The following is a 25,503-nucleotide window of genomic DNA, read 5'->3' as shown; positions in this document are numbered from 1 at the left end:
ATGACCATCAAACACGATTATAAATGGTGAGTGAGGGCTTTCATACCAGTGATAAACCTCAGAGCTCCATGGTAAACAGTGTCCAATGTATGTAAACTAGACGAAGCAAGCATGCATGTATAAAACATCACCATAGTCAAGTACAGACACAAAAGTGGCATTAACCAGCCTCTTTCTAAATTCAAACGAGAAGCAGGATTTGATTCTAAAATAAAACCCTAATTTAAGTTTTAATCTTTTTGCTAGCTGCTGAATATGAAGGCTAAAAGAAAGAGATTCATCAATTAAAATAAAGTGACATCTATCTATGGTTATCTATCTATTATAGGCAGATATATAAACAATATCCACCTTTAGTATTTAGACAGAATTTTATTGAATTATATTAAATTCTAGCAGGTGTTAAAACAAACCCAGCTGTTTGTTACAATAGAGGGTATGCACATGACGTCACCGTCGGCGAGAGGGACTGCGGTTACGCCCACTGAGTGGCAAAAGACAGAGCGGCAGCTTTTGAGTAGCCTACAGCGTGATATCGGCGAAAACACTGAAAACGTGTAGAAATGGGAAAAAGCTGTTGTGCGATAAACTGTACTAACAGATTAACAAGAATTCGGAGCTATCGTTTTACAGACTGCCAAAAAACACCGAAAGGAGAAGTAAATTGATCGTTCATGCCAACGTCCACTTACCACAGGTGGGTTCGGTTGATAAGTCGCGAGGGTCACTATCAAGCAGAGGTTTTACTTTCTACTTAAATGTATTTTTCAAGTAAATGTAACTAATGTAACTAAGTATTGTCCACATCTGCTATCAAGTCCAACTAAATTTAATGTAAGCTGATAATAGTCAGTTTTACTTGCATTTTCGCAGCAGCCCCTATGAAAACCAGCGATTTTGTTGCACGTTTTGTGGAAAAGTGACGTCAATGCACACCCTCTTAACCTCACCTACGGGGGTAACGTTTGCAGTCCTGTCACTTTCAAACATACTTTAAGTGTTCATTTGTAGCGGAAATGTGTGGGTTGATTGAGTAAAATATTTTTGGAATGATAGAGCCAAAGTCAAAAAACGTTAGTTTGTGCCCTACTCCATCTATCTACTGCTAAAGTAATTACATTCCCGTCCAACAGGAGGCACTAACAGACCAGTTTACAAAATATACTTCCGGAGTGACGTCACTTTGGCGCCGAATCATACAGAGTAAAGCGCGCGGAAGAAAACATTGAGCCTTCGGATATAATTTACAATAAAAATACGTCAAAACTTGCGGGTATTTGCGGTTTACTAAGGAGCAACAGTGCAAGAGACCACCATGCAGCGAAGCATAGCGTGAGTGTTTTACTTTTGATCATTTTTCCTCAGAAAAATGAAAAGAAATTGGATGGGTTGCTCGTCAGTTTTAAGGCATGTTATTTTACGCGTGTTTGTTTGTGTCAGTGACTTTGCAGAACATCGTATACGCGTAGTTTAATTTTAGTACTGGACGTGTTAGTAAAACATGCATGGACGTCTTTAATACGTGCTTACACTGTAGGGTTTAACACTAGCAGTGACATTTAGACTCTTTCTTTCTTTTATTCTGTATTTCATGAAATGCCTTGCAGATTTAATTTGCACTGTCAGTAAATTTGTCTCTGTAACCCCCACGCGCAGGTCCTTCTTTCAGCCGAAGAAAGGCAATGAGAAGAATGATGGACAGCTCAAAGCAAAGTCTGAGTAAGTTACATTTAGTGGTGTAACTTACCTCATATTAAACACCCAAGTTTATTTTATTACTTTGTATTGTACATTTTTATGATTTTAGCACGTGTTTCTGTGATTCTGTATGCCTTCTTATTCATTTTGATCCTTTAGACCTGTTAAAAGTCCTCTCAAAATTCAGAATGGCGTAAAGGAAAGCGATTCACCTGTGAAGAAGGTTAACAAGCGCAGCAGACCAATTATAGACAGCGATGATGAAGATCAGCCAATGGTTAAAGAGCAGGTCACCAAGCACAATGAAGCCCAAGCAGTAAAGCCTGAGAAGGTAAGGATCCTATTGTTACGAGTAAACATACCCACGAGAATGTTTCTGGATAGTTATTAATGACTCAAATCCAAACACATGCTTATTTTTTAAGGCTGTGTCCGCTCCTGTGTCTCCAAAACCCCCCATGACCCCATCAACACCTGTCACTTCAAATAACTCGGTTGGCATGGTAACCCCCGCTTCCTCAGGTACTCCAGGAACACCGGCGACTCCGACATCAACATCACCGTCAGGCATTCCCAAACGCAAAACAGGTCTGCATTATTCTGTTCTCATGATCCTTATTGTAATTCGACCTTGTTTTAGCTCAAAATTCCAACTAGTACAAGCTTCTAGCTTGTCAAGTGTAGTCATTAGCTGGACCAGGTTGGTTTAGGTGGTTGATCAGATAAGTAAGCTTTTTATAGAACTGATAAATCATTTTGAACCAGCTGATACAAGTTTTTTCATAAAGTATTTCTCTTGTTTTTTAGCTCGCAAACAGTTCCCCAAGAGAAAACTGGAAAGCAGAAGCGATGGAGAAGGAACGAAAGAGGATGAGAAGGGGGTAGAGGAAGGTCATGAGAGTAAAAGAGCACGAGTAGAGGACTCACCTGGTCAGACAGGTGAGATGAACCACTCATTTACCTCATCGGCAATTATCTCAATAATTCCTGAACATTTTCTCATGTTGTATTTTCTCTCGCTTCAATTCAGGGAATGAGAACGAGATGATGGAGGTGGAAGAGAAGAGCGGAGACGAAAAGCCTATGGTGGAGGACCAGAAAGAGGAGGATGAACCAAAAAAAAGTGCAGACATAGACATGCATGACAATGGCAAGATGAATGAGAAGACTAGTGAAAAGAATGATAAACCAGAGAAAAAGTTAAATGGAGCGAGTAAGAAGAAAGAAAAGGAGGATGAGAAAGAAGAGGACGTAGGCAAAGTGGTGAAGAAAGAGAAAAAGAAAGTAGAAAATGTGGATGAGAAAAAAGACAAAAGCAGCCCTGAAAGAGTGGTGAAGAAAGAGAAAAAGAAAGTAGAAAATGTGGATGATAAAAAGAAGGATGTAAGCAGCCCTGAAAGAGTGGAGAAGAAAGAGAAAAAGACAGAAGAAAAGGTGGATTTGAAAAAGAAAGACGTAAGCAGCCCTGAAAGAGTGGAGAAGAAAGAGAAAAAGACAGAAGAAAAGGAGGGATCAGCCAAGAAGAAACCTATCAGCAGTTTTTTTGGTAAGTATATTTTCGCTTGTCTTTTAACAAAAAAATTCTCACACTCATGTTGTTTCAAACCTGTAACCAAAGACTGTGTCTTGGCGACTCTTCACCTATAAAACAGAAACTTGCTGATTTGTACTAGATAAAACCAACACAACAGTAGATATGCATAGATTATATACCTGATATGAAGTGTGCACTGCAAACACAAGCATTATTTATGATCGTCTCCGTCTTAATACAGAACGCTGTATTGCATTCAACCACAATTGTTGTCTTGATTTCTGTGAAGAAATGTCTGCCGGGATCCGGTAAAACTTTATTTTTGAACCAAAAGTGCTGTTCCTTCTAATCTGGCAGCCAAAAACACAACAGGATGACCTTTTAAAGTAAAAATCTCAAACTTTTAGCGCGCCGGGCCGCCGGCTATGAGTTCCTACTTATTTTTTGCCTCCAGCTAGAGCGGTGACATTACAGTGACGTGGGCGATTAAGGGGTCTATAAAGGTATATTATAAGTAGCAGGGTTCCCAAGGATCATGGAATTTCTGGAATATCATGGAATTTAAAGGTATTTTCCAGACATTATGGGGCAGTTTCCTGGACAGGGTTTAGACTTGTCCTAGACTATAGCAGTTTTAAGAGCTGTCCAAACTGAAAACAACTTACACCGACATATCTTTAAATACATCAGTACTCTTTGTTTTGCCTCAAAATGCACACAAGTAATGTTTCTAGTAATGCATGTTTGTACAAAAAACTAGTTATATTTCCTAATTAACTAAGGCATATTCTTGGCTTAAGCTAATCCCTGTCTGGGAAACCGCCCCTAAAAGTCAGGGAATTTTATATATTTTTTGCCCAAGTCATTTTTGTTTGTTGCTTTAATTTTGGTTTCATTTATCAAAATGTAATTTGCTTGTTTACTTGTGACGTAAGGCAGTGGTTCTCAAACTGGCATATTTATGACATATTATAAAATACATTGATTTATCATGAATTCTGTGAAATGAAACCTAAAAAAAATAAGGCTACTAACCAACAGCACTACTTTGTATAATTTAATGTTTTGTTTAATTAAAATGTGAAGTTTTAGAACTGTTTTTGTCATAAATTTTCTTTTGGGGGGCCGCGAAGGAATGCACCATACACAAAGGGGGCCGCACGCTGAAAAAGTTTGAGAACCACTGACGTAAGGAATACCATTTCCAGGTCCAAGCCTCTGGTGACTACAATTTAAACAGCTGTTTATTGGCACTGTTAATTCATTTCACACATTTAAGATACATTTTATAAAATATATGTGTACACATCTTTTTAGTCAGGGAGAGTTAAGGGAAAGTCAGGGAATTTGACAATGGAGTGGGAACCCTGAAGTAAACCGGTGTGAGAAGGGCATCCAGGGCTCTGTAATGTCATGTCAATGCAAATTTCCCAAAAGATAAACTACATTAGTAAAATTATGTGGAATGTCATGTTTTATCTTGTCTTAAAATAGAACAAAACATCCATAATATTCCTCAAAAGTTCTCCTTTTGTGTCCTACAGAGGAAACCGCATGAACATGATTAAACAATAACAGTAAAATTGTAGTTTTAATAAACTATTTAATCTTTTTTAGCCCCTAGAAAAGCAGCAGTGAAACTGGAAAAAGAGGAGCAGAAGGAGGGGGAGAAGAAGAAGGCTGGAGAGACCCCTGCTATCTTCGAACAGAAAGACAAGAAAAGGTTAAAAAACATTATACTGCAAAGAAATGTTACTTGAAAATATACTTTTATTGTTCAAAGTGCTGTTTTTTGTGTGTGTGATGCATCTCTTAAATGAGGTTTATCCTTGCGTAGTGAAAAGGGGGTGGAGTCTGCTGATCAGAGCCAATATGATCCTTCAAGAGCAAATTACCATCCCATTGACCACGCCTGCTGGATGAGGGGACAAAAGTAATGTCTACATTTTATAAGTATATTAATATCACACACTACATTAACATGAACACCAATAATGTGATTATTTCTAATAATAAGGTTAAAGACTTAATCGCAGTAAGATGTTTACATGACTCCAGCAAACCGTTTTACTCCTGTTTACTGTTTGCATTTTTTTTCTGATTATTCGCTAATCATTTTGGTTATTATTCACAGCACAAATATTGAACTCACATATATGTTACTGTACCCTGTTTTATTATTTAACCTTAAATGACAAACACGTTGTTGTGTTGACAGAGTTCAAGTTTAGTCTGAATTTGCACTTAAGGTGTGTGACAAAAACACTTTAGTGCTGTATAGATAAAGTGTTTACATGCCGTGTATTGGATTAAAATCAGCATACACCACATATCTTAATTCAGTTATACTTTGAACTTAATTGCATTTTTATGGAAGTATTGTGTTTAAATGAGATGAAGTGTAAGTTAATCACAATATTTCCAAATCTTATTGTAATCGCATTATGAGTGTGCACGTAAAGGTAGTCATCGAAAACTTTATTGTTTTATATTTGCTAACTTTAATTCTTTGTCAGGGTGCCATATTTGGCTGTCGCCCGCACCTTTGAGAAGATCGAAGAAGATTCAGGCAGGTATGAAGTGTGGTATTTTTCCATATTTGTGAGTGTTTACTCGCATTTATGAGTTTGAAAATGTGTGTCTCACGTTAAAATTCTCTTCTTTTTTTTATAGGTTGAGGAATATCGAAACACTTTCTAACCTTCTGCGCTCTGTAATTCTGCTCTCGCCAGATGAGTGTGCATTCTTCTGTGCTCAAAGGCACAGAATTAATTGATTTTTAATTTAATTTTATCAAATAAATTACCCTGTGTCATTCCAAACCTGTAAGTCCTTTGATTGTCATTGCGCACAAAAGTGTTCTTGTCGCTTCATAAAATTTTTATTGAATCACTGATGGCACATGGACTTTTTTTGGTGTTTCATGTATTTCTGTTGTTGAAATGTGTTGGTTGAATAGCAGTCTATGGGACAGTCACAAGCCTTACAGTTTTCATAAAAAAAAGTATTTAGAAGACAATCAAAGGACATGGGGCTAAGTAAATTATTATAAAATTTTCATTCTGGGGTGAACTATCCCTTTAAATCACACTGATGATTAGGTCTAAATTTCTTTAGAAAAGTTTTTATTTCCTTGCTTACGATTTTTGCGGTCTTTGGTATCAATCTGTATGATACATGTAGACAAAGATCTGTCCCAGTCGTCACCTTCTCTATGGGGCTGTTTATACCTGGTATTACAATGCGTTTTGGTCAATTGGATCATAAGTGGACAAAAGAGACACAATCATGCGTGCTGTTGTTTAAACACGAGCGAGAGAAATGACGGGTTTAAAATGATGTGAAATAATATTATGTCAGTCAGCTGCTTGTGTTGTTAGTAAACATGCTGCACAGAGTTTCGCACATGTAAGTGCTTTCTCTGATATTCAGACCCAGTTTACACAAAGCAAAGACGCAGATATTTCCCTGTGGTTTAGCCTCTCATTTAAATGAAAACCCGTTTTTATCAAAGAAACGATTATTTCTAAAACCTCCAGGCAAAGTGGAGATTTCTAATAACCCTGGTTATGTCTTGCCATGTCAACTGGGAGAAACAAGGTTTTAAGTTCTGAAACGTCACATTATGCCCCAAAAATGCTTAACGTCATGTGAGCGCCTTATGTTTACAGATGAAAGGAACAGGACGTTTTTCTTGTTATTTGTTGGTGATTTTGATTGACTTGCTTGGCTTATTTCTCTCCCTGCACTGCCACCCATAGGTTTGGCATGGTTATTATGGCGCTCGATGGCGTATTTAATCGGTTGATGTAAATGACAATTTTTTTAAACCAATGTTGTATGCACGCTGTTATTATTGAAAACGTTGGCGGGGAAATATTTGTTTCTCTAAATACCCGGCTTTGTGTAAATGTGGTCTCATAAGCAATTGATGAAATAAGCTTGCACAACTTACAAACGCTTACAAAATGAAAGAGGCGGAGAGCAAACGCTTCAGTTTTATCAATGAAAGCCCAAAGTTTGCGATGAAGACCGTGGGTTCACGTTAGAAGTCATGTGCCATGTAAAAACATTGGGCTCTGTACATCACATTAGATGAATAGGTGGAGAGTAGGCTGTGTTTTGTGGCTGCTCGAACGCATTCGAAAACATCCACCACAAAAGCAATCCGAATGCGTTTTCGACTACCTCTGAATGTGGTCGCAAGTGGACGAGCTCAAAATGTTTTACACCCTGTTTACACCTGTATTTAGCGTCGTCCACTTGCGTTTTGGTCGATCAGATCACATCTTAATATCAGGTGTAAACAGCCTTCATATTTACATTGTTGTCTGATGTTGTTTGTTTAGATGACCTGCTGTGTTGTGTATACCTATGTCTGAACCAGCTTGGCCCAGCGTATCAGGGTCTGGAGCTGGGCATTGGTGAAACCATCCTGATGAAAGCTGTCGCTCAAGCAACAGGTGCGCGAAACATCCACATATTTGTAATATTAGTGTTTGATATGGTAATAAATAAACCCTCTCTTTGCCTGACCCCTGCACCATTGACTTTCATTTTTAGGGCGACAGCTGGACAAAATCAAGGCGGAAGCTCAGGAGAAAGGAGACCTGGGATTGGTCGCAGAGAGTTCACGCAGCAACCAAAGAATGATGTTTGCGCCGGCCAGTCTGACGGCAAGTGGCGTATTTAACAAACTGAAGGAGATTGCCAACATGAGCGGGAACTCTGTGAGTATATACAATTATGTTGCCATTATATGCCATAGCATTAGCATTTGTCTTTATTTGAAATAAGTGGTTTAGCAAAGTTTTGGGCAAGTAGTGTCTATGTATAAAATTTATTTGCTTATCTTTTGTTTTTGATTTCTAAAATCTTTCTCTTAGGCAATGAATAAGAAGATCGACATTATTAAAGGCCTGTTTGTGGCGTGTCGTTTTTCTGAGGCCCGCTACATTGTGAGGTGGGTAATTTCATTACTGAATCGAGCTGAATCAGTGTGTGAGGTCTTGATGAATAATGTCATTTATGGGAGACTGTTGTTTTTATCACATTCACATCTCTGTGCATGCCTTGCATGCCATATTGCTGGTTAATGACAGATTTATGCTGAAATGAAATACGCCGTTTTGATTGGTCGTTTTGTTTGACCGACAGGTCATTGGCAGGGAAGCTGAGAATCGGATTGGCTGAGCAGAGCGTTCTCGCAGCGCTCAGTCAGGCTGTGTGTCTGACGCCCCCAGGCCAAGAGTTTGAAACATTTACATTTAATGATCATTAACACTAATGAATCAGCCATTAACACACATCATAATCAGAGCACTGAAAGAACCTCGAGGCATTAAGCAATTACTATTCGATTACTCTTTGCCGTAATGAATCAAAAATGAATAACATTTACAAATGTTAATATTAATCGGTCCATTAGCGGAGTTGCATTTCTGTAATGTTAAAAATCTGTTTGTTCAGAGTTTCCACCCGCTGTGTTGGATGCTGGTAAAGGAATGAGTACAGACAGCAGGAGAGCTTGGCTGGAGGAGAAAGCACTGATCCTGAAACAGACATACTGGTAAAAATATGCATTTAACACATGCTCAATCTGACATCTTATAACCTTCTCGCTAGGTCTGGGAGAAAACGGGTATAAAATGAACAGCATGAATGAACAAAAATTAAAAGCATTATCCGAGATATTTAAAGGGATAGTTCACCCAAAAAGTAAAATCAGAAGCCCCATTGACTTCCATAGTATTCTTTTTTTCCTACTATGGAAGCTTATGATCGGTTTGGTTACAAACATTTGATCAAAATATCTTTTTGTGTGTGTTCATCAGAACAAAGAAATGTATACAGGTTTGTAACAACATGGGGGCGAGTAAATGATGACAACATTTTCATTTTTGGATGAACTATCCCTTTTATAGATGTTTGAGGTCTTTAGTGAAAATCTGTGTCAATAAATGACCGCATTTCATTTAAAATATTAGATTTAGATCAAATATACATCCAGATGTTGCTGTTGTATATTATAAATGTGTATATTGGTTCATATAATCATGCACACATAAAAAAATAAGTTATTGAAACCCCTCAGGGTAAAACATTGAGCGTACATACTAAATGTAGCCGAAGGCTGAAAATGCTTTTTTGTCGAGCCTTATTAAATAGTGTGATGTCATTTGTAATCGCACACAAGCCCAACACAACCTGACAAACACCAACCGTTGCTGCAAGATATAATTATCTCTATTTCACAAACAATATTACAATTATAACTGCAGGTGTCCTCTGCATAACAAATGCCTGTTTAATAAGAATTTGCATAATTTGGATCTTTCACCATCATTGTTTTTAACTAATTGAACGGGTGTTAATACACATACCTCTACAGCACAGACAGTGATATTTTTGTTAATTTCTCATTTATTTTTTCTTTCAGTGAGATGCCCAATTATGATGCCATTCTTCCTGTCTTACTAAAAGAAGGCATAGATGAACTGCCCAATCATTGCAAGCTCACCCCAGGTACTGATCGATCGCAGTTCACTATTTTCCTCCGCCAGCCAATAGCAGGGCCTGAAAATGGAGGTCTCCACGGGTTCACATATTGCGCTTTTCCATTGCATAGTACCCCACGGTTTGGTTTGGGTCAGGTCGGGTCAGCTCACCTCACTTTGGCTTGGTTAGCTTTTCCATCGAGTTTAGTAACACTTCGGAGTGGGAGGGGTTATAGGTGTGTCGTTATATTTGCGCTGCCTACTGCTGTGACATCATACAAGTGAGAGCATCGTTGTACATTCCCATACATTCATTTCTTTTTCAGACGCCACAAAAAAACAACAAAAACACATCGCGTTTATCACTACCTCTGTCTCACATGACAGTTTCTGTACAAACACCCGTAGCGTCAGTAGACACGCTCCGCTGAGACTCATTTAAGTTGCATTTAAGCATATATGCGGACGTGCGTGTTGCGAATTTGCCACAACAAACTGCAAGTCTGGAAAAAACTGTTATGGTGTTCCTGATTCTCAACCTGTGGATGTTTTTCATCGCTAAAAAGGAGTTTGGGAACTTACAGCAAAGCACAGATGACAACAGGTTTACTCGAGACTAATCTTTTACATTATATCAATGACGCTGGTAGTGACAATTCTCTCAGACCAGTCAGTGATGTACAGTGATTTCGCGTGACGTTTTTGTATCAGCTCGGGTCACTTGGAGCCCCAACTGAGGTGGTACTAAAAAAAGTATTGCGTACTACGTACTGAACCCAGTGGAAAAACCCCCAAAAGTAAGCTGACCCAAACCAAACCGTGGGGTACTATGCAATGAAAAAACGCTATTAGATCCGAAAACCCGAGGTCCGACCCAAGCGGGTTTGTGTCTAAAGGTTCCACGTGCCTCGGACACGGGTCGGGTATAATCCCAAATTTTTTCTTGGAATTTGAATACATGCAATTTACTCCTTAGACCTCCCTAACACACAAACTTTATGCCTTCTTTGATTTTATGTTGGTTAAGTTAGTGAAATATTAGGTTTTATACTCGGTCACAATAGTGACTGGTGGGAAACATCATAGTCGGATTTCATTCTAATTCAATTAGACATATTTACATTAGAAATAGTGTGTTATACTACCTGTCACAATTGTGACCATTAAAAAAATCCTCAAAAAAATCCTCAAAATATATCTGTAGTTGACCCCACCTACAAAATGTGATAGTTCTATTTGTTAATTAAGATGTTTTACTTCTTTTTGTAAGTAGTCTGAGGTAGACATCTTCTAGATGTGCAAGCAGGAAGTAAACTGATCTGGTCATGTGACCTTTCACCCTAGTCACATGACATTGATACATTTTAATCAAGAAAATCTATTTTTTCATTTAAAAGTTTAATTTCTTGCCCAGAGCCAACATCATCACTTTTAGAGCTTTTAGAAATAAGAAAAAATACACGATCACAATTGTGATCGGTGGGATTAAACTGTATAATATTAGTGACCTCGGGTAATTTAATGAATGTGTTTTTGCTGAACGGACCCGAGAAGACCTGGACTATCTCACGCGTGTGCATCGATTTCTTTTCCCTCTGTTTGCCAAGAGCGCTTGCGACATTGTGTGGCTTGGCGGTAGGTTAATTTTCGTTGAGCAGGACTTGTCAATCAATTTTGAATGCCCATTTTAGCGGTTACCTTCGTGTTAAGATAACCAATGAAAATAAATTGAGCAGTGGGCCAAATTGGTTGCGAGGCCACCAGGGTTTCTTTCTATCAGGTGACCGGTGCGTGCGGGCTGCTGACTGCACACAGTGCTGCTTATATTTGGATCCAGTTCAAAAATTGCCAATGGGTTGGACTTGGGTATAATTTGGTCTCGGGTTGGGTAAAAAAGATTTACGCATTTCGGGTTCAGGTAAAAAGTGATTTGGGTCTTTCCAAAGAAATGTACATGAGAAGATCTCTATCTGAAAGGTTCTTATATAAATGAAACAAAACTTTTATGTTTTATTTTCCAGGTGTGCCCTTGCGGCCCATGTTGGCCCACCCAACTAAAGGGGTCGGTGAGGTAATGAAACGATTTGATGAGGCTACTTTCACCTGTGAATATAAATATGACGGAGAGCGAGCTCAGGTGCGTGCTATTTAGATTTTAGCCCACAAGGGGGCGCTTTAGTCAAACAAGTGTGGATTTCTGTTACCATAGCAATGTCATCATCTCTCTGTTGAATTGTTAATTGTTTTGGTTTTAAATCGAACAGATCCATATTCTTGAAAACGGGGAGGTGCGCATCTTTAGCCGAAATCAAGAGGACAACACGAGCAAATACCCGGATATTATCTCTCGGATACCACAGGTAACACACATGCAAGAAGAGCAGCAAAGGTTTTTTTGCCTTCTGAAACTCATTTTGTGGACCGCAAAACGTTTTCTGTCACCAGTCATTGCTAGGTTAGTGTGACATGACGGCTGGTTAATTGCTTTTGTGCTGAATATAAGCCTTTGAAGTTTGTATGGTGCCAGAAGTGTTGGTTAGCGCTCCTGCGGTGTGACTGCTCCTTCCTGTCAGGAGACAATAGGAGCGTAACAATTGATGACAGGTGTGTATGCACACGTGAAAGAATGACAGCAAGATGTTGGGTTAAAATGCTTATTTAAGCTGTTTTTATGATATGCAGCATAAATAGTTAAATAACGTTTCCTTCACATTGTGATGAGTCTGTCAAAATGAACTCAGGTTGGCTGTGAAGAAGCAGCAGTCCATGACCTTTTGGCAAGCCACAACTGACTTGATGTTTTAAAGAGGCCATGGGTCAATATTAGTAGTCCTAAAATCTTACAAAATTATCATATGGTTTCTCGGTGGGCGGAGCTACTCGGACTGTCATGCCCCTTGATTAAAGCTCAGACTAACATGGAAAAGAGAGAGGACATCTGTCTCTTTTTCTGTGTCTCTGTCTTTGTCGGTGTATCTTTTTTTTCCTCTGCCCCCAAAAAAGCAATAATGGATCCCAGCCCTAAAGCAATGAAAAAATGTGATGAATGGTACACGCTTACAGACAGATAAATCAATGCAAGCTCTCACACACATTTTTGTTGTTTTGCTTATCACTGTGTCCATATCCAATCTCGACACCTGAATATCTCTATCTGCCTTCACTTACTTGTCTGATATACAAATCAAAATCAAGATGTATTGTAAATTGATCCAAGCACAACGGCTGTGCTACGCTGGTAAATTTGCTTGCGTTCACACACGCTTGAGTTGTGAATGAGAGCGGCGGCCGCATTCAGTATTGTCTGAAGAATTTGCGCCTTGATTGGCCGTTTATAAAATAATGTGTCAATCGTGGCAAAACTTTCAGCTGCTCTGTGACATTTACTTTTGTCACAGTCGCTATGGTTACAGGCATTATTCTCGTCTATCACAGCCGGTTCTTTCAAACATAATACGCACTTACTCGTAGCATCAATTGAAGTGTAAATGTCACACAGCCTGAGGGTCTGTTGTGACTGTTTATGGTTGCGTGAAGTGGTAGTTTTTAAAGCTCAGGTGACCTTATAAAGGAGATTTTAAAATGCAGTGGCTGGGATGGGCGTGTCTGGGGCGGGGCTTCAGTTAGCATCTATGATTTAGTTTGATTAAATTAATTATTGTGTATCTCTCTCTCTCTCTCTCTCTCTCTCTCAGGTGAAAAAAGCAAGTGTACGCTCCTGTGTTCTAGATTCAGAGGCGGTGGCCTGGGACAGAGAAAAGAAACAGATTCAGCCATTTCAGGTTCTTACCACACGTAAGAGAAAGGTGAGGAGAAATGTTTTTTTCATTTACCCCTTTGTACCCCCCCTTTTTTACCTCATTAAGATATTAAAGAAAAAAATGTGTTCCTGTAGTTCACTTGGTGGGGCATTGTGTTAAAGGGGTCATAGCATGAAAATCTGACTTTTTCCATATTTAAAGGGCCATTTCACCGATAGGAACATTAATCTTTATGGAAAGTGAGTCATATTTGTAGTCAAAATGTAACATAAATGTAGAATTGTGTGCCTATTTGACAGAGAAAAGACAAAATGTGACTTTAGAGCACATTTGTATGAAAAACTACAACTCCCACTATGCACCACAATGCACAGCACTGCAAGCCACTCCCATTAATCGGAACACGGCTCAGATATGATATTGTATACATAAATGCCACTTTAGTAAAACAAAGAAAATAGCCACCACCACTGTGTCTGACAGACACCAATCATGACTTACTTTTAAACGTGATGTTACATAGTGGTACACACAATAACACTCTGGCCTGGTGTGTAGCAAAGTCTTATTCAAACAGTAACGTGCGGTTTCAGATCCGCAGTACAAATGTCTTTTCAAGTAGTTAAAAAAGGGTATGCATTTTAAATGTTTATTTAGTTTTACCAATTTTCTTTTTGTCTCTTGTTTACTGTAATTACATCTGTGTAATATCAGCCTCACTGCTCTCACAATATAGACATATAAAACACCGCTCAGATATGCTATTGTGTATATAAATGCCACCTTAGTATAACAAAGAAAATAGAACTTTAGAACTCACTTTAGTCAGACGTCCGTTTATCCCTGCATCCTGCACACAAACGCGTCCCCTGCATAATATCTCCACATACGCGCTGCCTCAGCTCTTGGAGCTTGTGCTCGTAATCCGAAACACGTCTTTGAAACATTAACAAAACAAACGTTCATATCCTTATCTGATCCAGAAATCTTAAACCGAAAGCACACAGCGCGAGTCTGTCCAAGCTCATATACTCCGCAGCGCGTTTGCTCATCGAAGCCGAAGCAAACGCGTATGTGAAATAAACATGTCCAAACGCACGCAAAGTTGCTCTCTTGCCTCGAAACCTTCACCAAACGAACGTCCATATCCTTATCTGATGCAGAAATGTTATAAAGAAGCCACACAGCGAGAGAACAGGCAAGCTTCTCTACGCAGCAGAGGCCGATGGTTGCGGCGTCTCCCCGGGCTCCTCTACCCAGCCGAAGCCCAGGCTCCGGCTTCTCCTCGGGCTTCTGTTCCTGAGCGCTGTGCTGTATTGTGGCTCATAAAGGTGCAATGAACAGCGGATTAGAGCATCACGCTTGCGAAATCACCCTCTTCTATATCATATTGATTAACTTCCACTGTTATTGTAAAATGAATTCTGGCTCGCTCCACAACTTCTGTTTAGCTTAGCTTAGCATAAAGATGGCGGCTGATCGTTTTTTCCCGTCTGTGTTTGTATATTTTCGTAAGTCCCACCCACTGATCTGTAATTGGTCTGAAGCGTGAGTGGGTCCCACCCATAGCCCCCACCTTGGAAAAATGAGGAATGAGTGTCTGTAGTTTTCACACTCAATAGAGATACAGGATTTCCTTCTTTCAATGACGCAAAATGACGATTTTTACATCATTGAAAGAAGGAAGTGCCTCACTGAAATCAGTATTTCTCCCCTCTCAGGGGAAACTGAGGGAATGATGCACGACCATTCAAAAACATGACTGGGGTTCTAACGGTACAAAGCTTAATGCAAATGGGTGAAGTTTACCTTTAAGTGCTATAATTGTGTCTCCAGTGCTTCTATCAACCTTTAAAATGTAAAAAAGAACAACCCAGTAACTTTGTATTGATTATTCTTTGCTATCGTGTAAAAATGAGATCATTCAGATTTCGCCTCTTTTGTGACATAGGTAGGGTATCTTATTACAATAGCTCCGCCCCTTAATCTGCACTATCCAACCACGGCACTGCCATTTAGTGCAGAGAGAAGGAGAGAAAATAATTGACTGCACAATTGAGTTTCAATTTCAACAAACCACCATTATGGTGATCAGTGTTTGCATTTCATCTGCTCATTTGCATTTTAAAGGACACACCCAAAAACTGCACATTTTTGCTCATACCTACAAAGTGTCAATTTTAGCATGCTATAATAAATAATATGTAGACGGTTTCAGCAATAACAACATAAGCAAACGTCTTTTGTGGAACAAACGTTTCCGGTAAACTCCGCAAAGAATCAATAACAACAGAGTCCTTTGAGGGTAGTTTATTTTTGATAACAAGCAAAATAAATAAGTAGATTACCTTAGTTCAAATTATAGCTTAAGCGCGTCAAAAACTACACTGAGCTGACGTTACTGTGTTAAAAAGTGTACTTAACTATAGATCAGCTGCCAAACCTATCTTTCGTCTCCCCTCATCTTTAGGAAACCAAAACATTTGTTATTTACGACTAGGTATTTGTTCCAGAGTTCAGTTTAGCCACTTGTCACACCGGAAGTTAAGTTCCGCCCAGACCTGTAATCACAAAAACGCGCATGCGTCTGATAAAACCGTCTATAGGGTATTGCGAGCTAAAACTTCACATACGCACTCTGGGACACCAAAGATTTATTTTACATCTTAAACAAAAATCTGATAATATGACCACTTAAAGGGACACTTAAAAAAAATGCTCATTTCCCAGCTCCCCTAGAGTTAAATATTTGATTTTTACATCTTTGGAATCCATTTAGCTGATCTCTGGGTCTGACGGTACCATTTTTACCGTAGCTTAGCACAATCTATTGAATCTGATAAGACCATTGTCATTGCCCTAAAAAATAACCAAGGGTTTTTCGGTATTTTTCATATTTAAAACTTGGCTCTTCTGTAGTTACATTGTGTACTAAAACAACAGAAAATTAAAGTTGCACTTTTTTTTTTTTTTAGGCCGATACGGCTAGGAACTCTCATCCCGGCGTAATAATCAAGGACTTTGATGCGTACCATGACTGCAGCAGGCACAATAATATTACGCACTGCCCGAAAATAGTCCCCTTGGTTACTTTCAATAGCAAGGGACTATTTTCAGGCGCTGCGTAATATCATTGCGCCTGCTGCAGCCAACTACTTGACTATTACGCCAGAATGCTAATGGTCTAATCAGATTCAATGAATTATGCTAAGCTATGCTAAAAATGGTACCCCCAGACCCGGAGATCAGCTGAATGGATTCCATAATGGTAAAAATCAAATGTTTAACTCTAGGGGAGCTGAAAAAAGAGCATATTTTCAAAAAAGTGGAGTGTCCCTTTAACAACTAGGACTGGGACGATTAATCCCAATTCAGAATAATAAAGCATGTCTGATATCGATTCTGAATCGCAAAGGCAATATTATCCACAGCTGCATTCACTGTAATCCAGCCCTATTGTCAACGCAAAGGGTATGGGTTGCGTTTCCCAGGAAACATGCATACTGATATAACGTATAGCATGTAATGCACTATAAGGCGCTTTGATAACAGTGTCTGCCAAATTTGTAAATGTAAATGCAGAAAGGGGCATAAGGACAGATGGAGATGCAGGGTAACAGAAGAGGTGACTGGGAAAGAGAGAATTTTAAAACGCAGGGTGTTGGGTCATGGACAGATGGTTGAGACGGTAAGGAATATGCATGAACTGAACAGAATTGTGTGTGTGTGTGTGCGCGTGTGTTTCAGGATGTGGACGCGTCTGAGATCAAGGTTCAGGTGTGTGTCTACGCCTTTGACCTGCTCTACCTGAACGGAGAGGTAAGACTATAATATTTATGAAATCAAATTTATTGCAAGCTGTATATTATTTTAGTTTTAATGATCTTCGGTTTTGTCTTTTTCAGTCTCTGGTACGAGAGCCTCTGAGCAAACGCCGGGCTCTGTTACGAGAGAGTTTTGAGGAGAAAGAGGGCGAGTTTGTCTTCGCGAAATCCCTGGACTCTGACAATACAGAATGTATCGCCGAATTCCTGGAGCAGTCTGTACGAGGTGAATGTGAAACGTAAACTGAATTTTCGCATGCATCTCATTATTGATTTATTATTAGTTTAGTCTATAACTGTGCGTTCACACTAGACGCGGAAGAGGTGGCAAAACGTGTTATTCGCGTGTAGTGTGGAGCTTAAACATTTTGAGTCTACTCGCTTCATTTGCGTGTGAAAGTAATGCATGAAATTCTTGTCATTCGAGACATTCACGAATAAATTTGTGTCATGGGAGGGGCGTATATAGCTCAAATTGAGTAAACTTACTAGAATGTTCGACCTCCTCACTCACTTTCTTCCAAACAAGATCCTTTTAATTCCTGTAAAAGTACAAAGATGTCTTGTGTAGCGATGATTATTTTCCTCCATTGTTGTTTTGTTTTTCTGCCTCCGCTCGCTTCCTGTAATCACGTCACTGCTAGAGCAAGCTCCTGATTGGTTAACGCGCCGCGAAAATCCGCCAAAGTTCAGATTTTTCAATTCTGGTGTGAACGCACCATTAAACTTTACAATAAGGTTGCGTTTAGTAGTTAATGCATTAGCTAACAATTTGCAATACAGTTTTTCAGCATTTATTAATCTTGTTAATGTGAGTTATTGACAATACTCACAAAGTGTTCATGTTAGTTCATTGTGCATTAAATAATGTTAACAGTTACAACTTTTGACTTTAAAAATGCAGTAGTAAATGATGAAATTAAAGGAACAGTGTGTAAGAAATTTATATCAATTTATTATAAAATGGCCCTGATATGTCACTACACATTAAGAAATAATTTTCATTTCAAACACTTACAGTATATCACTGACAACAATGGTCTGGCCAGGATATTGTCATTTAAAAAGTGGAGTTGCAGCCCCTTATTGATGTTTATGTTGTCATGTTGTGTATTGGCCACCAGTTGTGTGATTGCAGTACCAGTTTTAGCCACAAGTTTTGTGATTGCAATACCAGTTTTGACCACAATCCTACATACTGTTCCTTTAACATAAATACATTTTTAGAAATGTGTCGAAGTAGAAATGTCGTTTAATGTTAGGTCATATTAATGCTGTTATTGTTTTGTCTATATTTTTTTTTACATTTTACGGTCAGATTCCTGCGAGGGTTTAATGGTGAAAACGCTGGATAAACACGCGACATATGAGATTGCCAAACGCTCTCACAACTGGCTCAAGGTATTACATGCACACCTTGTTTTTTTTTCATGGATGGTGTAAAGGGATCGTTCATCCAAAAATGTAAATTCTGTCATCGTTAACTCACCTTCATGTTGGTGCAAACCATTATACATTTCTTTACTGATCAGAAGAACCATTGACATCCATAGTAGGATAAAAGAAAACAGGAAGTCAATGGGGATTCTAATCGGATTGGTTACAAACTAGGGATGTGCAATCAAAGGGGTATGCGTCATGGTGAAAATTAAACTATTTTTATTAAAAACACTCAAATAAAACTTAATTTTGAAGAAACTATGACAGAAAAATGAACACATACTAGATTATTAATGAATTTAACGTTTTTAACAGAAACCTTTTACAGGAAATGTCTTGACTGTAAGCCTTATATACAACATAAATGTTTTGTACAACGTGCATGTATGCAAGAATTTAATTAAATGATGTACTTGACAGAAAGTTTAACTCTTGTTGTGGATGTGCACCATAACAGCGTGCTTTAAACCAGTGGTTTTCAAACTGGGGGCCGCGAGATGGTGTCAAGGGGGCCCCAGTTTTATGACATTTTATGAAATACATTAATTTATCATGAAGTTTGTGTAATTAAACTTAAAAAAATAAGGCTACTAACCAAAAGCACTACTTTTTTGTATAATTTAATGGTTTTTTTATTAAAATGTTTTGGAACAGTTTTTTGTCACAAATTTTCTTTGGGGGGCCGCGAATGCACGGTACACAAGGGGGGCCGCACACTGAAAAAGTTTGGGAACCACTGCTTTAAACCACGTTCAGTCAAAGCACGAGCTTTATGACATTGAGCAGCTTTAAGTCTTTTGCTATCATTTTAGCAATTAGCTATGTCGTGTCGTCCTCTGACCTGTTCTCAGTCAAAATGTATTGTTCTTATGGCTCTTTGGTATCCCTTGACATTTGATGTTTAAATATGAAATGATAACCCATTGAACTTGTGACGGCGCTGTACATTTTGCACCTGACCGAGTGTATTTTCGTCTTACCCAAAAGCAAATCCAAAAATCAGGGCATCCTTTTGAATCATAGTGCCTCAGTGATGTGAGTTGTTTTCGGCTTCACAGCGTTGCATGGATCGGGGGGTTGCCGTGGCTCTGGTTTTTTAATCAAGCTTGGTACTGATGTCATACGCCGGTCTGCGCAGCTTAACACAATGTCAAACACAGACCCAGTCTTTACTACCACAGGTGCTTGTAATGCTAACCAGACATCCAAATTCTGCCATAACCACAAAAAAAAACATGCGATTATCATATTCATGATTGATCATCGATTACTCGATTAATCGAGTACTCGTGCCCATCCCTATAAAAACATTCCTCAAAATATTTTCATTTTTGTTCATCAAACGAAGAAATTTATACAGGTTTTTAACAACATGAGAGTAAGTAAATGATCTTACTGAAGTAAAACTATCCCGTTGCGGTGTAAAAGATCATGAGGTCTGTTATTATTAGTACTTTATTAAAGTACTTTTCAAAGTGATATGTGTTAAGTTTGGTGGATTTTGCACAATTCTGAATAAATCCTGCTGTACAATATTAACAAAACACTGCAAAAGTATGAAATAAAACGATAAGTGTTGTGAGGTTTATGGATGACACAATTGCACAATTCTGTCAATGGAACAAGAAAAAATCTGTTTATATTTTACATTCATATGAGATAAGCTCATATGGTGTTTTAAATGGATGTGTAGATATTTTTACCCAAAAGCAGGTCAGAGTTACGGCGATGGATGCAAGAAAATCTAATTCTGTGGCTGTGCCGATATGCCGTTTATCCGACTGTCAGAACGATCATTTCCAGTGATACGGTCTGTTGTATTGTTTGTAATGGCCTGTTTCTGTTCAGCTAAAGAAGGATTATCTGGAGGGTGTCGGGGACACTGTAGATCTGTGTGTGATTGGAGCTTATCTGGGAAAGGGAAAGAGAGCAGGCAGCTATGGAGGATTTTTACTGGCCTGTTACGATGAGGAAAACGAGGAGTTCCAGTCTGTCTGCAAGGTGTGTATGTGTGAGCGTGTTTGTTTAAATTGAAAGCAATTTTGTGCTTTTGTAAAATAACATTCGTTTTTTGTTTTCCCAGATTGGAACGGGCTTTAAAGATGAAGATCTGGAGCAACATTACAATTTCTTGAAGGTACAGCAGTTTTTTGTTTTGTTTGTGGGTGTTTGCTTGGATACGTGTGATGTATGTTAATGTCTTTTTATGCACAATACTTCTCAGGAGCACATTTTACCTAAACCACGTCCGTATTACCGCGTGGACCAATCGGCAGAACCGGACGTTTGGCTGGAGGCGGTGCAAGTGTGGGAGGTGAAATGTGCTGACCTTTCACTGTCGCCGGTCTACAAAGCAGCCATGGGATTGGTCAGTGCACCACGCACATTTTTTGTGTTTTTGTTGACTGGTATGTTCATTCGATCGAGTCATATTTCAGTTTGGGTGGTTATGGTGTCATTCTCTCCTTCACCATCAGGTGGACCCAGAGAAAGGGATTTCGCTCCGTTTTCCACGATTCCTCAGGATCAGAGATGACAAAAAACCAGAAGATGCCACCACAGGTTCACAGGTAAGATGCAAGACACGGAGACGAGTAACAGTTGACACAAATAGATAAACCACCGACCCTGCAAATCCTCCCAGTGGAAATGACTTCAAACAGCTCTGACATGCTCACAAGGAAAAATCCACCAGTCGATAGCAATTACCCGACATGGGGCAGAAATTGTTTTGAAGGCAAATGTCATATGCATAATGTATAGCACGGGAAATGACGTTGTTTGTGCCTTCGTGCATGCGTGTGCTGTAGTTGCACCGGAAGAGTGACATTTTAATGTAGTATTCCTTTTGAAAGTCAAACGTAATGACATTGGTGTAGTTCACAGCGTCATGACACTGTGATTTAGTGGAGCAAGTGGAGTGGATCCGTTAAAGGAAATCCATCTCTTTATGTGCCACGTTGTCTCAACTCACTCCTTCCCCCCTTATTTTCACACTTCCTTGATTTTGCTTTTCTTTTAGTCCTGTCACCCGATGGTTGGAGGCCACACTCTCACAGAGATGATATGAGGCACTTTCTGCTCATACAGAAAACTTTGGTACCTGGTTTCTTTTATTAAATCATTAAATGCGCAAATCCAATATAATTTGTTTTACAAACATTTAGATATTTGGTATTCGGTTACGCTACATTCACACAGGACGTCAGCGTTAACACTAGACAGAGGGCGTGCCTATGATGCGATTGTCATAGTGACACCAGCCAATCACAGGGGACCACAACACAAAAAAGGCAGCTTTTGTTTTGACGGCTAATAGATGCCAGTTTGGTTGCGCTAGTATAGCTCTAGTTTTACCCACCGCAATGATTAATCTTTCCTCTATTTTTATGTTACTTTGTTCTCCGGTCTTACTTAAACGTAATTGGGTAGCGTCTGCACTTGGTTATTAACTCTTTCACCGCCAGCGTTTTTTTAAAAAGTTGCCAGCCAGCGCCAGCGTTTTTCATGATTTTCACAAAAGTTTAATGGCTTCTAGAAAATGTTCTTCTTCCAAATGAAAGAACAGACCCTCTGCTTTCAAAAAAAAAAAACCGTTTCATCTTACCTTTAGTAGTTCTTTTGTAATCAGCTTTTGAATATGGGTAGGTTTCTGCAAAAACACCACATTTTGAGCAAAAAGCTGAGATAATTCCAATTTTGTGACGGACTTTTCATAGAGATCCCATTCAGAGCGATCTTTAAAACAGACACGGACATGCAGCTGCTTGCCATAGGGCAATACTTCCGGTTTTAAAAAGTTGCGGAAGGGCGCCACCTAGTGAATAAAAGCGGTATTGCGGAAAGACGGAAAATCTCGTCATTGGCGGGGAAGCGTTTTCTCTTAATTGACGAGATATCTCGTCAATGGCGGGGAAAGAGTTAACATGAGGTGATCTGATTGGCTGACGCCTTCGTTGGCGCTTGAAAAGTTAGGAAATGTTCAACTTGTTCCGCAAACAATGCCGGCGGATCTGCAATATAGTTCGGCAACACATGACATTACCCATTCAAAGGAAATGAGAAGCGTTAATGCTGACGCCCAGTGTGAATGGAGCTTTATCAAACAAAACCGATGTTATGCAGTCACGCACAACTTTCAGTGCATTACAAAGTATACGTATTTATCATTATTTCTGTTCTTTGGGTTGAACCCACAACCTTTTGCGCTGCTAACGCAATGCACTTTTAAAGTACAAGTTCCCCATTTACCCCGTTTCAAAAGTTTCATCTTTTGGCCTTCAACAATTACAATCATTCATACAATCATTTTCGGATAATCGGTTAAATTTGTATTTAATTGTAAAAAAGTAGTTCTCATTAACTCTTTCCACGCCATTGATGAGTTATCTCATCAATTAAGAGAAAACGCTTCCCTGCCAATGACGAGTTTTTACGGCAATCCACGGCTGTGTCCGAAAACTCTAAATTGCTGCCTTCTGCGGCAGCTTTCCAAGGCAGGAAGGTATCAAGGCATGTCCGAATCCAATGTTAGGTTTACTTCCTGACCCCTGAGATCTTGTCCCACAATTCTATGCGCGTGCGATGTGATTGATCGAGTTAGAAAAAATAAAATGGCGGCCTAGCATGCGGCTGGAGCACAAATTTAGTGCAAATAATTTTTTTAGCCTTATTTTTTAAATATTTAGTTGCATTTCTAGCGATAAATTAGTATTGTAGTTTTAAATATGTGATTACTTATCACAAAGGCGCTCTCTGTTTATATTTCAAACACGCTGCCTTTGAAGTGTGTTCGAAAGCGTTTCTCTTCGCTGCCTTCATGCCTCCGAAGTCATTGCCTCATGAGGCAGCGAGGCTACAAGTTTTCAGACGCAGCCCATACTTCTGCTATTATCCACTAGGTGGCACATCTACCCAAATTGTAAAACACTGAAGCATCCACTTATTTAAAAACAGTAAAAACTCTGTGTATGTTTTGATAATCAGTCTCCATTAGATCGCTAACAAAAGTCCTTTACAAAAAAGCAATTATTTCAGCTTTCTGCTCAAATTTTTGTATTTTTTAAAGGAACCTACCCATATTTAAGAGATGATATAAAGAGAACAAATGAAGATAGGATGAAATGTTTTTTTTTAAAGCAGAGAGTCTGTTCTTTCATTTGATATATTGTATGTTTGTATATTTAAAGAAGAACATTTTCTGAAAGGCATTAAAATTTTGAGAAAATCCAAAAAAATGTAGACTTCAGAAAAAAAGCTGGCAAAGAAAGAGTTAATTTAAATTACTAAAGCATGTTTATCTGTTGTCTGTATCGATACAATTTACAAACTCCCACTTTCAGATGTGACCCTTTATTTAGATTAAACTGATCTTGTATGTTTATGACGATGACCAAATGTAGTTTAGTAAGTTTAAGTTTTTCGTCGAGTTTTCCAGTATTGTTGGATCAGGTCTTTAACACAAATGTCTGTCATAGATTTGCTCTCTGTAAGCATCTCTGCTTTATAAGGCTCGGTTGGCCAGCAGCTGGTGTCAGTAGATTTGCATTTTACTAAGGCATCATAGAACCTCGAAAATCGCTGATTTAAAGTAAGTTCAGTGACAGATAAAAGGCCAAATAGAAGACCGCTGATCTAACACAAGCCAGACTCACCAGCTCCAAGACGCATACTGGCTCCATGCATTCATTTTGAATGTAGGATTTTGTAAAGTGAAAGCCAGTGGTCTCCTCAAAATGGCAATGTCAAATAGTGCTACTTGGTGAAATGTGTAATTGTGCAGTAGATATCCATATTGCATTTATGCCTGCATGGTATTGTAACGTTTTTATCATTAACAAAAAGTTTTACATTCATTTTACAGATCATTGTCTATGGCTTGTGTGATGTCATCATAATTACATCTATTTGTCAGGATTTACTTTAATCTGAATTTAAAGCATCAAAGTCTCTCTCTCTCTCTCTCTCTCTCTCTCTCTCTCTCTCTCTCTCTCAGATTGCTGATCTCTACAAGAAACAGCAACAGATTCAAAATCAGGGTGACAAACCTGACCTGGAGGACTACTATTGAATCCTCTCTGATTGGTTTCTGTTGTCCTTATTCCGAATGGCCCGTGGATCGTTTCAATACTTGGTTGCCTATTAAAATGTGCCCATTACAATTTTTTAATACTGTGATATTGTAAGATTTGATAAAAATTGAACTAATAATGTAAATAGTCTTTCAAATAATTGATAGAGCTTAAATAAACACTTGCTTTTCACAAAATCAGTCTTGTGATATTTGTTCCAGATGTCCTTGTGTATGTCTTTGTCTTATGTTTCTGAGTAAGTTTCATATAAAATATACTATGGTAATACAGTAAGTTAGTTTTCGTAAACCATTGTCTGCAAGTTACTTTTTCAAAAAAGTAATGCAAATTACTTTTTTAGTTTAATTTGATAAAAAAAAAAATTTTACTGAATTAAACTAAACATAGTCACATTATGCACTCAATGCTTACGCCTGTGTGGGAACAGTTTGAATCAGAGAGATGGCAAGCCAGAGCTCGAATTTTTTTTGATGAAATATGCAATTTCTGAATGCAGAACTTTTCAGTCATAAAACACCTGCAAGGCCTGAAAGACATCAAGCCTCAGTCAAGAAAAAGTAACGCAAAAAGTAACTAAAAGGTAATGTAAGCATTACTTTCCATGAAAAGTAACTAAGTAAAGCAATTAAGGAAATAAATCCCAAAAACCTTTTTGGG

General features: G+C 38.7%; 1 protein-coding gene across 1 annotated transcript; it reads left to right on the top strand.

The window, feature by feature from the left end:
* The first annotated feature begins 1,174 nt into the window (after nt 1-1,174).
* Nucleotides 1,175-25,022, top strand: lig1 (ligase I, DNA, ATP-dependent). Its single transcript, XM_073856137.1, has 27 exons — nt 1,175-1,332; nt 1,657-1,719; nt 1,858-2,029; nt 2,124-2,286; nt 2,506-2,637; nt 2,729-3,244; nt 4,850-4,955; nt 5,070-5,165; nt 5,749-5,805; nt 5,906-5,968; nt 7,586-7,695; nt 7,796-7,962; nt 8,119-8,195; nt 8,390-8,486; nt 8,707-8,801; nt 9,672-9,757; nt 11,751-11,866; nt 11,994-12,089; nt 13,425-13,535; nt 17,238-17,309; nt 17,396-17,540; nt 18,633-18,715; nt 20,603-20,755; nt 20,838-20,891; nt 20,979-21,122; nt 21,232-21,324; nt 24,750-25,022. The coding sequence occupies exons 1-27, from the start codon at nt 1,316-1,318 to the stop codon at nt 24,822-24,824; spliced, it is 3,159 nt and encodes a 1,052-aa protein (XP_073712238.1). The 5' UTR covers nt 1,175-1,315; the 3' UTR covers nt 24,825-25,022.
* The last annotated feature ends 481 nt before the right edge of the window (nt 25,023-25,503 follow it).

Source organism: Misgurnus anguillicaudatus, chromosome 2 (assembly GCF_027580225.2).
Source record: "Misgurnus anguillicaudatus chromosome 2, ASM2758022v2, whole genome shotgun sequence".
Taxonomy (NCBI): domain Eukaryota; kingdom Metazoa; phylum Chordata; class Actinopteri; order Cypriniformes; family Cobitidae; genus Misgurnus; species Misgurnus anguillicaudatus.
The sequence above is the reverse complement of the archived record's forward strand: the minus strand, read 5'-3'. Positions and strand labels throughout refer to the sequence as shown.